The sequence below is a fragment of the Chanodichthys erythropterus genome, chromosome 16, assembly GCF_024489055.1.
Source record: "Chanodichthys erythropterus isolate Z2021 chromosome 16, ASM2448905v1, whole genome shotgun sequence".
NCBI lineage: Eukaryota > Metazoa > Chordata > Actinopteri > Cypriniformes > Xenocyprididae > Chanodichthys > Chanodichthys erythropterus.
The window spans coordinates 17,589,023-17,602,845 of NC_090236.1; the positions used below are offsets into that span (position 1 = coordinate 17,589,023).

General features: G+C 37.6%; 1 protein-coding gene across 1 annotated transcript in view; it reads left to right on the top strand.

Moving 5' to 3' along the window:
* ak5 (adenylate kinase 5) overlaps nt 1–13,823 on the top strand; it is a 139,767-nt gene that overhangs the window by 2,840 nt on the left and 123,104 nt on the right. Inside the window, exons 3-4 of the mRNA XM_067362955.1 lie at nt 109–276; nt 3,466–3,638. Coding sequence (XP_067219056.1) covers nt 109–276; nt 3,466–3,638 — 341 coding nt within the window. The remainder of the gene's footprint in view (nt 1–108; nt 277–3,465; nt 3,639–13,823) is intronic.

Genomic DNA, 13,823 nt, shown 5'->3' on the forward strand with positions numbered 1-13,823 from the left:
ATTCTTCCAATGATAGACTATCAGTGGGCTTTCCTCCGAACCTTTTGCATTTTATTGTTGAGGACATCAGAAGCTCTCATGACTAACTATTTGCATTCTTCCACGCAGTTCTCCCGGACAGCCCCAACTTCCCTTATCGGAGGTACGAGCGCCTCCCACCCATCAACCAGTTTTCCATAGAGAGTGACTCAGACTTGTCTGAGACAGCAGAGCTCATAGAGGAATATGAAGTCTTTGACCCATCTAGACCCAGACCCAAAGTCATCCTCATTATAGGTAAGACCAAAGACTTGGTACTTCATCACTGATAACAAGCCAATGGAAAGAAACAGGCTGGTGTCTGTGTATATGCACTTGAATTTCATGTTGGGATTTATATGGAAACACACTAAAATTCAAAATGTTGGGTTAAATTGATACTTAATTTGCTTTAAATACTGTTTGTTTTTGATAAACTGATTCATTGTTTTCATTGATAATAATAATAAGAAATGTTTCTTCAGCACCAAATCATCATATTAGAATGATTTCTGAAGGATCATGTGACACTGAAGACTGGAGTGGTGATGCTGAAAATTACATTTTTAAAAATGTATCTTTGATCAAATAAATGCAGCCTTGGTGAGCAATAAGAGACTTCTTTCAAAAACATATTCTTGAACGATGTATCTAAACTTTTGAACACTAGTTTGTGTAATAAAATAACAGATGACAGAATAACAGAAGTCACCCCCACTCACTTGTCTATTACTAATTTAAAAAAAAATCATTAGAGTTTTAAACTTTACAGATTATGTGTGAAATCAAAAGGAAATGACCATCTAAAGTACATGTGCATTGATAAAGATAATTTGCTTTGGATAAAAGCATTATCATATAGCCTATTTTCGTGTTTAGATTACCTTTGCCATCATCTAACGCTCACTTAAAGTTACTACAAATAACATTTCAAATAAAGTTTAGAAATTTCAAAATGAAAATGCATTTTTCGTACTGTACATTATAATGTTGTGATGCCTAAATTCTCTTGTAAAGGTTAAATATGTTTTTTATTAATTTAAACAAATTATAACACGCTATAACATGAAAATAATTATCAGCTTATTTTTATTGGTCAGAAGTTTAGTACTGGTGCATCACTCATTTATTTACACAGGTACAGCACTGGACTAAAATAACTGAGCCTCCCGCTTAAAATGTTGTGTTTGTTAGATTAAGTAGGCTATATTTGAGAACAGCAGTTTGTTGACTTTTCTGTTCAGTATACAGAAACACACTGACGTAAATGATGTGATCATGAAATCAGAGACCCCCCCCCCCTTCGTCAAAATCCAATTATATGAGGTCAGTGGGGATGCATTTGAGATGGATACCTGCTGTAAACAGGGACGCTGAGTCGTAGGGCTGCTAATAGTTCAGACATATCTGATAGTTGTCTGATAGTTCCCTCCTGCCTTATCAGACTTCCCTGAATAGCATGCATGTCTCTTTAGGCTAACTGATGTCATTTCTCAGGGAAACGTTATCTGTGCAGAATGTAACCCACAAGCAAATGAATGTCCATATCTCATCAGTAAAGTGACCACCCACCTGCAGTATTATCTTACTGAGATATTAGCTGTAGTAATTGTTTCCCATCACTGATCGGCTTTATATTTCGTGTATGAAAACTTTTAGGGTTTTAATATTGTTTCTTGTAGTGGTCAACTAATGTGCATTTCAGTGGCTGAAACAGAGACTGATAACAGATATCAGTTGTTGGGCATTCAGTCCATAATCCACATTGGTGTTGGTATAATATGACATTAAATTGTCTATAATAATTGTAATTCTTGTCCTATAATTTGCTGATTTCATTGTTTTGTTCACTTCGCCTGACTGTATTGGAACTTAGCACGTTAGAGATGTGTGATTTTTTTTTTTTTTTGCCCCCAAACCAGTGCAATCAGTGCAAACTCCGGCCCACAGCTGATACTAAAGATTTCATTTGTCAATCACAGTGCTGATTGGCTACACAATGCTACAACAAATACTAAACCCTGTCTGTACCCCCACAAGGAAATCACATGTCTCGTCTGTAACGTGTTAAGTTCCAATACAGACAGGTTGAGAGCACAAAACAATGAAATCAGCAAATTATAGGACTGATAATAATAATCCTGCATGTTATGTGAAAGCAGAATGGGCCCATCCTGCTTCCACACTGCATACGTACCCGCATACGAACTGCAAATAGTGTATGTGTGAAACAGGCATTACGCACAGACTGTCAGCCTGTGTATTGGTGGGGGTTTTTTTAGTAACCCTTTCTGCAGGTTACATAGTTATGCCAAAAAGTGGCAATAAGTGACTGTCTTTATGAATGAGTCATTGAATCATTCATTCAACAAATTTGTTAAAAAGCGACAATTAATTCGGTATCAAAACAATTGACTGTTTGTATGAGTGAGTCATTGAATTATTCACTCAACTGATTTATTCAAAACACTGATTAAAATCACTAAAATTTAAGTTACTTAACGGGTTAGTTCACCTAAAAATTTAAATTCTGTCATTAATTACTCACCCTCATGTCGTTCCACACCGTAAGATATTCGTTCATCTTCGGAACACAATTTAAGATATTTTTGATAAAATCCGATGGCCCGTGAGGCCTGCATTGAGAGCAAGTTAACTTAAACTTTCAAACGCCCAGAAAGGTACTAAAAATATATTTAAAACAGTTCATGTAACTACAGTGGTTCAACCATAATGTCATGAAGCAACAAGAATATTTTTTGTGTGCCAAAAAACAAAATAATGACTTTATTCAACAATATCTAGCACTCATCACTGAACTTAACACTGCTTCATGAAGCTTTGAAGCTTGACAAACCTTTTGTTTTGAATCAGTGGTTCGGAGCGTGTATCAAACAATCTCAAACTGCCAAAGTCACGTGATTTCAGTAAATGATGCTTCATTGCGTAATAAGTGTTTTGAAATTTCAATGGTTCACGTGACTTTGGCAGTGCTTTGAACCACTGATTCGAAACTAAAAATTAGTGAAGCTTCATGAAGCAGTGTTAAGTTCAGTGACGAGTGCTAAATATTGTTGAATAAAGTCGTTTTTGTTGTTTTGGTGAACAAAAAGTATTCTTGTCACTTCATAACATTAAGGTTGAACCATTGTAGTCACATGAACTGTTTTAAATATTTTTTAGTACCTTAATGGACATTTGAAAGTCTAAGTTAACTTGCTATCAATGCAGGCCACATGAGCCATCGGATTTTATGAAAAATATCTTAATTTGTGCTCTGAAGATGAACGAAGGTTGTGTTGTTTGTCTGAATATTAGTATACTGATACTGAATATGAAAATATCTTGCATATAGCTACATTTTCTAGAGCGTCTGCCTATATGAGAGTGAGTCAGTATAATGAGTCAGTCTAGGTTGAAATGTCTCGCTGCTGTCTTCATAAACAGGTGGCCCAGGCAGCGGTAAAGGTACACAGTGTCTGAAGATTGCAGAGCGCTATGGCTTTGAATATGTCTCAGTGGGTGAGCTACTCAGGAAGAAGATGATCCATAACGCCACCAGCAACAGGAAATGGAGTCTGATTGCCAGGATCATCACCAATGGGGAACTGGCACCACAGGTATGTAATGTACTGTACATGAAGACAGTGTGTAAAGGTCAATGGCTCGTACCGGTAATTGAATATGTTTTGAGAGAGTTATGCATCTTTCCACTGTGGCTTGTAATGTTATCTACAATTGCTAGGACACATTTCTCAATACTTAGGTCAGTTTTTCAAAACTCTTCACAGAGTGTAAAGAAACTTTACAAAAGAAAACATTGTATAATGCTACCTGTTAGGGTTTTTTTAGGTCATTGTTTTATGAGTGACAGTAATTGTGTTGGGTCAAACCTTTACTAGTGTTATGGAAGAGTGAGTTGATTCGCGACATAAATGAGGAAGTGTTTTCATAGTTTTAGTGCATTTCGAAAAAAAACAAAAAAAAAAAAAACAAGCTTATGGCAATTTGTAAGCAAGCAAAGAATGTTTATGAATAAGAAAAATTATGTTGCTTAGTATATATAATGAATTATGATTTTTCACTGATTTGAAAATATTATAGGCTGTACTAGAATCTGTGGTGTTTTACAGATTGAAGAAATGCTATTTGTGCTCAAACAACATTCATATCATGTTCACAGAATGGCATGTAGTAAATCGCATGACGAAGGAGAATAAATAGTAAACAGGAATTTAATGACAAACTCAGGAGGAGAAAAAAATGTTAGACAAAGCAAAAACGCGATTAAAGTAGGAACACAGAACGTAATTAAAGGAGGAACTCGTGCCATAGACAGTTCAACTGAGGAGGGAGGGGGCTCTGGAGGAGGGCGTGGACGACAACAAAAAAAAAAAACAGTCCAGGGCAAACAAAATATTCCATGGGGAGTGGAAAGAGGGAGGAGCCAGGAGCATAAGGGGGCTGCTTATGACCCAGGCTACAGTCAGCACAGTGTTTCATGGTGGCGGCACAGGTGGGAGGAATCATGATGGAGTCCAGGGCTCTGTGGCTGGAGGCGGAGACAGAAGATCCTCACGCCAAGGCGATGGAAGACACAAGGTGTATCCGCCATACTGCAGGGAAACAATTGTGGATGCGCTGAGGGACTGACAAGAACCAGAGAAAGAGCTGATGACAATTAGATTAGGAAGAGGAGGTGGGAGAGGGAGGATGGGCAGACACTCTGGGGACACAGGAAACTCAGGAGACCTAGGAAACTCCAGGCTGGACAGGACCAGCGGGGGCACTAGAGAGTTTATGCTGGACGGACCAGTGGGGGCAGAAGAAAAAGGGAATTCACCTCAAAAAAATTCAGTAGGTTCCCAGAACTCAGTGTGGGCGGGGCTTCCATCTAAGTCCTCAAGCTCCATTAAAACTCCCTCGGGGACAGGCGTTGTTTCCGACTCAAGCACTTGGTCAGACCTTATATTAGGCTCTGGAGCACATGGGAACATGGAACATGACTCAGCAGGGCTCGCTGGCTCTTTCTCTGCAGCAGGCGCAGGCCCCATGTCTGCGGTGGAATCAGGCTTTAGCTTCGTCTGGCTGGGTGTAGGCTGACTGGGCACTGGGTTAGGTGGAAGTGTGCTGGTAGGCTACGCGAGGCAGATGGTGAATGCCGAATCGTTGTTTACCAACACCCACTCCACACATGCGGAGAAATCCTTATGAGGACCACTCCCTGGGAGGCGTGCATAGAATGGGATAGTTTGTTAGACATGCAACTGCAGGAAGGTCCATGGTGATAGGGAGGAGGGGAAAAAAAAGTAATAAACAAAAAAGTGTATTGGTCCATTCTTCTGTCACAGAATGGTGTGTAAAAAAAAAAACAACAACTAAAGAGAATAAATAGCAAACCGGAATTTAATGACAAACAGCATAAATTTCACACACATTAAGCATAGATGAGAATAGACAACAACTTAAGCCGAGTTCAGACTGCACGATTTTCAAAGTAGTCGGGTCACTGTTCTTTTCACACTGCATGACTATCTCTGCCAGCATTCAGTCGCTGCTGTGTTCATACTGCACGATGGCTCGGCGACAGAAGGTTTCACACTGCATGACTTTACAACAGGAAGCATCGCCGACAACTCTGTCTGGCACGCAAACTATGTTTCACAACCAAACACACGCGAGATGTGACAAGGAAACAACGCGATATCACGCGTGCAAGACCGGAGTTATTGTTATTATTATTAAAAACGGTAGCCCGCAAGAAGCTTACAATACGAGTTGCCTGTGCGCTGATTTGCAGCGAATATAAGAAAAAGAAAAGAAAAATAAGGAAATGGATGGGGAGACTGTGGATTGTGTGTTCTGCAATGAGAGTTGGCGGTAAATAAATAACTTTTCAATGTGCTGCTGTTGCGGATGGTCAAGCAAATGTTTGTGCTTTGTTTCTGTTTGATATAATTGTAATGTTTATCTGAAATGAAGCCATGCTCGCTGATATTGTGGTCTATAACTCCTCCCCGAACTCCCCGCTGCTCTGTATCTTGCTCTCTCATTGACTGTCAGTCATCGCCGATGTAGTTTTCAGTCAGAACACTTTCACACAGCATGATTTTGAATCGCCGACAGGTCCAGATATTTAGCATGCCAAATATCTCACGGGTGTCGGCGACTCGTCGACGATTCTCTCAGATCGCGTCTTTGCTCATTCACACTGTGTGATTGTCACTCGTGTGAACGAGCTCCGATTTGCTTGTGATTTCGGGCATTTGTCTGCGATTTCTCAAAACCTGTCGGCGAGCCAAAATCGGGGCTAAAATCGTGCAGTCTGAACTCTGCTTTAAAGAAACAGAGTATAAATACTAGAACAAATGAGGGAGCTGACGAGATAATTAATAGGACACAGGTGAATGTAATGACTAAATAACGAGACTGAGAAAAACTAGCTCACAGGACAGAACCAAAAACACAGTTAAATAGGGAACACAGAACATACATGTGACAACCACCACATACTGCATAATATTGTAATTATCCATACTATTTAGTTATAATGTACAAAGTGAAGTTGCATAATTATTTTTTTAAATCTAAATTTAAAATATACATTTTTAAATAGTCATAGAAATAAGCATAGTAGTGCTGAATGGAAAGTCCCTTTGACATTACCTATTACATGTAGGTGATGTCCATATTTCATGACTTTTTAACATCAACATTTTACGTTAAAATACAGATCTGTATAAGGGAAAATGTATATTTTAGGTCCTGTTTTCACCATTTTAATCACCTTTTTTTCTTTAATTCATTATAAATGGTCCTGCCATGTAGCCTTTCAATTAATATGAGGTCATAAGAGTTGCATGTACAGAAAATATTGACAAATTGGAAAAAGGTTGTTGAAAATAGTTTTAGATAAATTACACCATGTCACACCACAGGAAACTGCTTGAAATTTCATGTCAACAATCCATTTCACCCAAAAATGAAAATTCTGTCATTAAGCCGGCCAATAATGAGTCGTTTGAAGCGCTGAACCTAAAAAACATAGGAGAATGGCACAGAAGAGAATATATTGTTGAATAAAGTTATTTTTGTTTTGTTTTTGTGCACAAAAAGTATTCTCGTCACTTCATAAAATTAAGGTTGAATCACTACAGTCACGTCGACTATTTTAATGATGTCTTTAGTATCTTTCTGGACCTTAAAAGTGGTTAGATCGCTGTCTATGCAAGGTAAAAAAAAAAACTCGGATTTCATCAAAAATATCTTAATTTGTGTTCCAAAGATGAAAGAAGGTCTTGCGGGTGTGAAACAACATGAGGGTGAGTAATTCATGACAGAATTTACATTTTTGGGGTGAACTAACCTTTTAACACATGGTATCCAATGTAATAGACAGATGTATTTTCAGTTACTGTATACCTGTAGAATCAAAATTAAGGTTTAAAGGTTTGGATATAACATCACATCCTGGGATGCATTTCCCGATGTAACTCGCTGCTGAACTACCATAGTACGATGCATCGTTGAACAAATCAACTTGCTAGTCACGGCTGTTTCCCGAAACACACATGCGAAAGCACATGCGCACTCTTCAAAAACGGTGCTTTAAATCTCTTGACAAACTAAAATATATAAATGACATTTGTATATATTCAAAATAAAATATATACATTGTACTTAATGTCAGCTTTATTTTTTTCAAGATAAGGATTTTTTTTTAAGTCCACATGTCATAAAAACAAGAAACTATGCTTCTAACCACAGCTCGAGCCATCGTTCCAACCACACAAGTTTTCGATGGAGTTTGCGAATGTTTGTTTGCACTATGGTTTCAGGAAACACCAAATCATTGAACTATGTAAGTAACAACGGATCTTGCGATGTTAGTTGGCTAACGATGCTTTTGGGAAACGAACCCCTGAATGGTTAAAATGGCTTGTTAACCTTTTAACACAAATCCAAAATATCTATTTGAAAAGCTCATTTCTTAATCTTTATGAATAAAGTAACTGTTTTTGAAGTGAAAAAGTCAAGAGCTTACTGCATTTCTTCAGTCTGTTTATAATATAACCAGACCTGACAATAGCACCACTTCCTAAATTCCCTCCCTTTAACAATGTACCCACACACCCTTTCCTACATATTAACATTCCATTTGAGAACTGAGCACAGAAGTGCTGGAAATGAGAGCACCATATTTTAGCTAGGAGGCTTTTGAAAGAGAAACAGAAGACCTCCTACTACGTAGGTGTTGATTCCCTGAAGAACTCCAGAAATGCTTTGTACGCTTTTAGAAGGGACCGTCTATCTGCAAAGATTATTGACTAGGGGATAAAATGACCAACCCATGTCATTTAATCCTTAGCTGCATTAAATGCACCTTTGTACTGAGACACAGGTTGAGTTGAGCTTCCTGACACAGCCAGAGAAATAAAGCCACTTTCCACTAATGACATCCTGGATTAGGGAAGCAAAAGAGACTTTTCCCACACTGTAAAAGGGAACGTATAAGCAGAAACATCTCAAATCAGATATACTGTTCAGGGTATCATGATAAAGCTTTCTTTCAAATCTTATAACTTCTTAAATTGTGCAAAAATGTATTGAAACCAAGCTACAAAATCAGTTTGTTCTGAACGTCTGACCAAACACATTTACGCAATGGCTAATTTGTCAGCAACTGTCTCAGTAAAGCAATACGCAGCAATCATGTTAGATGCTATCAGAGGTTGCGCTATGAATAATTATTATCCATCATTTTGACAGACTGTGACATTGTATTTTTAGCCATCAGTAAAATATTGTAATGCATGTGCTGTTGATATCAGACCCTCTCTTCTTACCAAGCGCCGTGTCGTGGGTTCTTGACTTTCTTTTCTTTTTATTCTGCTCTCATAGTGTGAAAAAGAAATTCACTGTGGCAAATATTCTCTCACGTCTCTTCTGGCACTTATTTTCTCCCATTTTCTTAATTTCTAACTTCGGTTATCATCTCTTTCTAAATGATTCTAAAGATATCTTATTTCTCTGGCAAAATGATGGAAAACATTTTGAATTATCCTTCATAAATTGCATACAAAATGTAGCTAATTCATCTTCTAGATACTATCCCAATTGGTTCCCCGAATAGACATCCTAGCATCTCTGTTAATTAGCCATTAAAGAGAGAATTTAAGAGAATGTTCTCTTTAGGTTTTGAGAGCATTCCCCTAACATTAAGGTTAATTTATGGCTATATAAATAAAGCTTTAAAACTTTGCTGCAAGTTTATGGTTGCAAAAATAGAACCTAAAGAGAACGTTGCTAGAATGTTAGGAATTGGTTCCTGAAAAAAACAATGTGGGAGGCATACACTAACATTAGGAGAATGTTCTGTGTTTCTGGGATTATTACTAAATACCAGAAAAGGTAATGATGATAAGATTAATATATATAACTGCTAGTGCCCTATCATACTCCCGACGCAATACGGCGCCAGGCGCGACGCAAGTGTTTTTGCTAGTTTCAGCCAGACTCAGTTATCATTTTCACATCCTGCACCACGTTGTTTGAATAGCAAATGCATTTGCACCCATTTGTGCACCCAATGGGCATGCTGGTCTGAAAACAAGGTGTGTTCAGGCACATTGTTGGTGCGTTGCTATTTTGAGGCAACTGAAATAGACTGCACCATTGACCAACGGAAACCTTTTCCTCTTGCAAATTCTGCCATGTAAATAGCGAATCCGCCATGGCGCGAGCGCAACTGTTTTTTAAAGGGAATGGGAGATGAGACTCTGATTGGTTTATTGCACGTTATGCCCAAAACACACCAATTACTCATTAAGAGAATAGGGACAACACTTTTAGACCATGCACCAGACACGCCAACCATTTTTCCCATCCTTAAACTAGCAAAAGTGGATTCGGACACGCCCTAAGTGCACCTGCGCTGTGCGACCATAAGTAGACCATGCGCTTAGATCTTTAAAATAAGGCCCCTAAACTTAAATGTTTTTTCTGTTTTTCTGAGTGATCCTAAAGTTACAAAGGAGGTTTTATATAAATATATAAACAGTGGGTACGGAAAGTATTCAGACCCCCTTAAATGTTTCACTCTTTGTTATATTGCAGCCATTTAAGTTCATTTTTTTCCTCATTAATGTACACACAGCACCCCATATTAACAGAAGAACACAGAATTGTTGACATTTTTGCAGATTTATTAAAAAAGAAAAACTGAAATATCACATGGTACTAAGTATTCAGACCCTTTGCTCAGTATTTAGTAGAAGCTCCCTTCTGATCTAATACAGCCATGAGTCTTTTTGGGAAAGATGCAACAAGTTTTTCACACCTGGATTTGGGGATACTCAAATGGCATCCTTGCAGATCCTCTCCAGTTCTGTCAGGTTGGATGGTAAACGTTGGACAGCCATTTTTAAGTCTCTTCAGAGATGCTCAATTGGGTTTAAGTCAGGGCTCTGGCTGGGCCATTCAAGAACAATCACGGAGTTGTTGTGAAGCCACTCCTTCGTTATTTTAGCTGTGTGCTCATGCTCATTGTCATTGTCATTGTCTTGTTTGAAGGTAAACCTTCTGCCCAGTCTGAGGTCCTGAGCACTCTGGAGAAGGTTTTCATCCAGGATATCCCTGTACTTGGCCGCATTTATCTTTCCCTCGATTGCAACCAGTCGTCCTGTCCCTGCAGCTGAAAAACACCCCCACAGCATGATGCTGCCACCACCATGCTTCACTGTTGGGACTGTATTGGACAGGTGATGAGCAGTGCCTGGTTTTCTCCACACATACCGCTTAGAATTAAGGCCAAAAAGTTCTATCTTGGTCTCATCAGACCAGGGAATCTTATTTCTCACCATCTTGGAGTCCTCCATGTGTCTTGCACAGAGGAGAGGCTTCCGTCGGGCCACTCTGCCATAAAGCCCCCACTGGTGGAGGGTTGCAGTGATGGTTGATTTTCTACAACTTTTTACAACTTTCCCGACTGCATCTCTGGAGCTCAGCCACAGTGATCTTTGGGTTCTTCTTTACCTCTCTCACCAAGGCTCTTCTCCCCCTATAGCTCAGTTTGGCCGGACAGCCAGCTCTAGGAAGGGTTCTGGCTCTTAGGAACCTTAAGTGCAGCAGAAATTTTTTTGTAACCTTGGCCAGATCTGTGCCTTGCCACAATTCTTTCTCTGAGCTCTTCAGGCAGTTCCTTTGACTCATGATTCTCATTTGCTCTGACATGCACTGTGAGCTGTAAGGTCTTATATAGACAGGTGTGTGGACTCCTAATCAAGTCCAATCAGTATAATCATACACAGCTGGACTCAAATGAAGGTGTAGAACCATCTCAAAGATGATCAGAAGAAATGGACAGCACCTGAGTTAAATATATGAGTGTCACAGCAAAGGGTCTGAATACTTCTGACCATGTGATTTCAGTTTTTCTTTTTTAATAAATCTGCAAAAATGTCAACAATTCTGTGTTTTTCTGTCAATATGGGGTGCTGTGTGTACATTTAATGAGGAAAAAAAATGAACGTAAATGATTTTAGCAAATGGCTGCAATATAACAAAGAGTGAAAAATTTAAGGGGGTCTGAATACTTTCCGTACCCACTAATATATATATATATATATATATATATATATATATATATATATATATATATATATATATATATATATATATATATATATAAAATATATTTGATGAAATTCTTGACCATTCTGTCTGATCTGTATATAAGAATAAAATAAGAATAAAACATTTTAAGAAGCAATGTGAGTAAATTGTTTTGAAGTTCTCTTTCTCAATTCAAAAAAATTACTGTTTAATTTGAATTAAGTCAAAGGTGGAAACTTGTGATGATCACACTTAAGTTTAAAAATGTATATCACCACCCATTTAAAGAAGTCATATTATGATGAATCACGTTTTCCTTGATCTTTTGGGATTTTGAAAGTTTATTACACCACCTTTGTATAAGAAACCCAGACTCTATGCAGGTGATCAGGGTCAGTTGTGGATGAATTCAGCAATTCAGGGCAATCTTACTGTGTAAATGGTGTAGCAAAGCTGCAAATATACAGTTTGTTAAACTTTGATGCCACACAGACACATATCATGTACTTGAATGTCAATTGTTGATTCTTGATGTTAACAGGAGACTGAACAGAGGACTTTGCCAGCCCAAATATGATGTAAATGAAATATTTTGGAGCTCAGAAAGTTTCTAACCTGTATGACGTTATTTCTTCTGCACAAAAAAAAAAATAAATAAATAATAAAAAAAATATTTTGAACAATGTTTCAACTACTTTTGCCCATACATTTAATAATTGGTTACTTCTAATGTAATTGCATTAAACACTTTATAGACTATAGAAAAAAAATAAAAATAAAACAATACTGGATTTAATGTCAAAATGTAACATCTAATGTTAAAATGTATGTTTATAAAATAACCTTCTCCCTTTAAATACTTTGGTCAGTTCAAGAATAATTTCATATTATTTATTTGAAAGAATTAAAAGAGCAGTTTCATGTCTTACCTTGTATTGTTCAACTGGTCGAGGTTGATATGGGATTTAGAAAGCAATTAATAATAAGTAATGCAATATTTTTTAGAGAGAGTATGTAGTACAGCAGTCTATATACACTGTTGAAGATGCAATTAGTAGATACTAATTAATTACTTTTTAGAGTAATTTACCCAACACTGGTGAGGTCTAAAACAACATTGGATACCAATGGCTTTCAGTAAATGGATGAAAAGAGAGGGTGGATCATGGTCGAAAAATTCCATAATAAAAAATTGAATGACATGACCCTTTTAAAGCATTTCACTGTGTTCATTTCCATGAAACTTCAAGCTGTCTGCTTTTACAGACTATTGTTGATAGACAAACTGTGCCTTCAAAACAGCGGCAGATCCAACTGGTTCACAATTGCTGCTGGTTAGATTTTGCCTCAAAACATAAGAATTCCTGTTCATTATTCTCTGAACTCATATGCATTTTATCATCAGCTTTATCAAATCACAAAAGCTTTGCAAATTAGGTTGGCCAGCTGTTGGATCTGGATGTGATGCAAGACAGTTTTTTGGACATTGACGTTTGGTGTCATAACGATATTATGTGGTTGGCGGTCTCCTTGTATTCTAAAATTATCCTCTGCTTTGAACTGTGCCTAGATCGCTTCATATAGTGATAGAAAAAAAATAGCATTTGGTCATGCAAATTACATTCCATACTGGGCAACAAATGATGCCTGATGTAATACTTATTTTTAGAGCAATCTGGTACTGACATTAGATCTCCGTCGTAAATTATGCCATCCACATCATTAGATTTGCCACGCTTGAATATATTCTCCCTCCGGCGCTTAGAAACATTAAAATTATCTGAAAATGCTACAGTACTCCTCAATTACACTAGAAATCACCCAGAATGGGATATGTCACCAAGTTGATGTGTGTGGGTTTTTGATTATACAGTTTAATTGTGAAGTGCATTACCCCTTCTATTACAAAATAAACTACTACTAATAATAAAAAAACAGTCCTTTATTTAATAATTTAAACTTTTTAGAAAGATGCTTAAAGAAATTCAAGGAATGTTCTAAAATACTCTTGTGAAATGATTTCCTTTGAAGCCCAACTCATCTGAGACGTCATGCCACTTTCATCCAAACTGATTCAGTATGCTGTTTTAAAATAGCTCAGAATTACAGAGCACATTTCCCTGCAGGTACTTGATCTATGAGGACAAAATTGCTACAGAAATGAGGTTTATTACTTCAAATTTAGTTTCAAT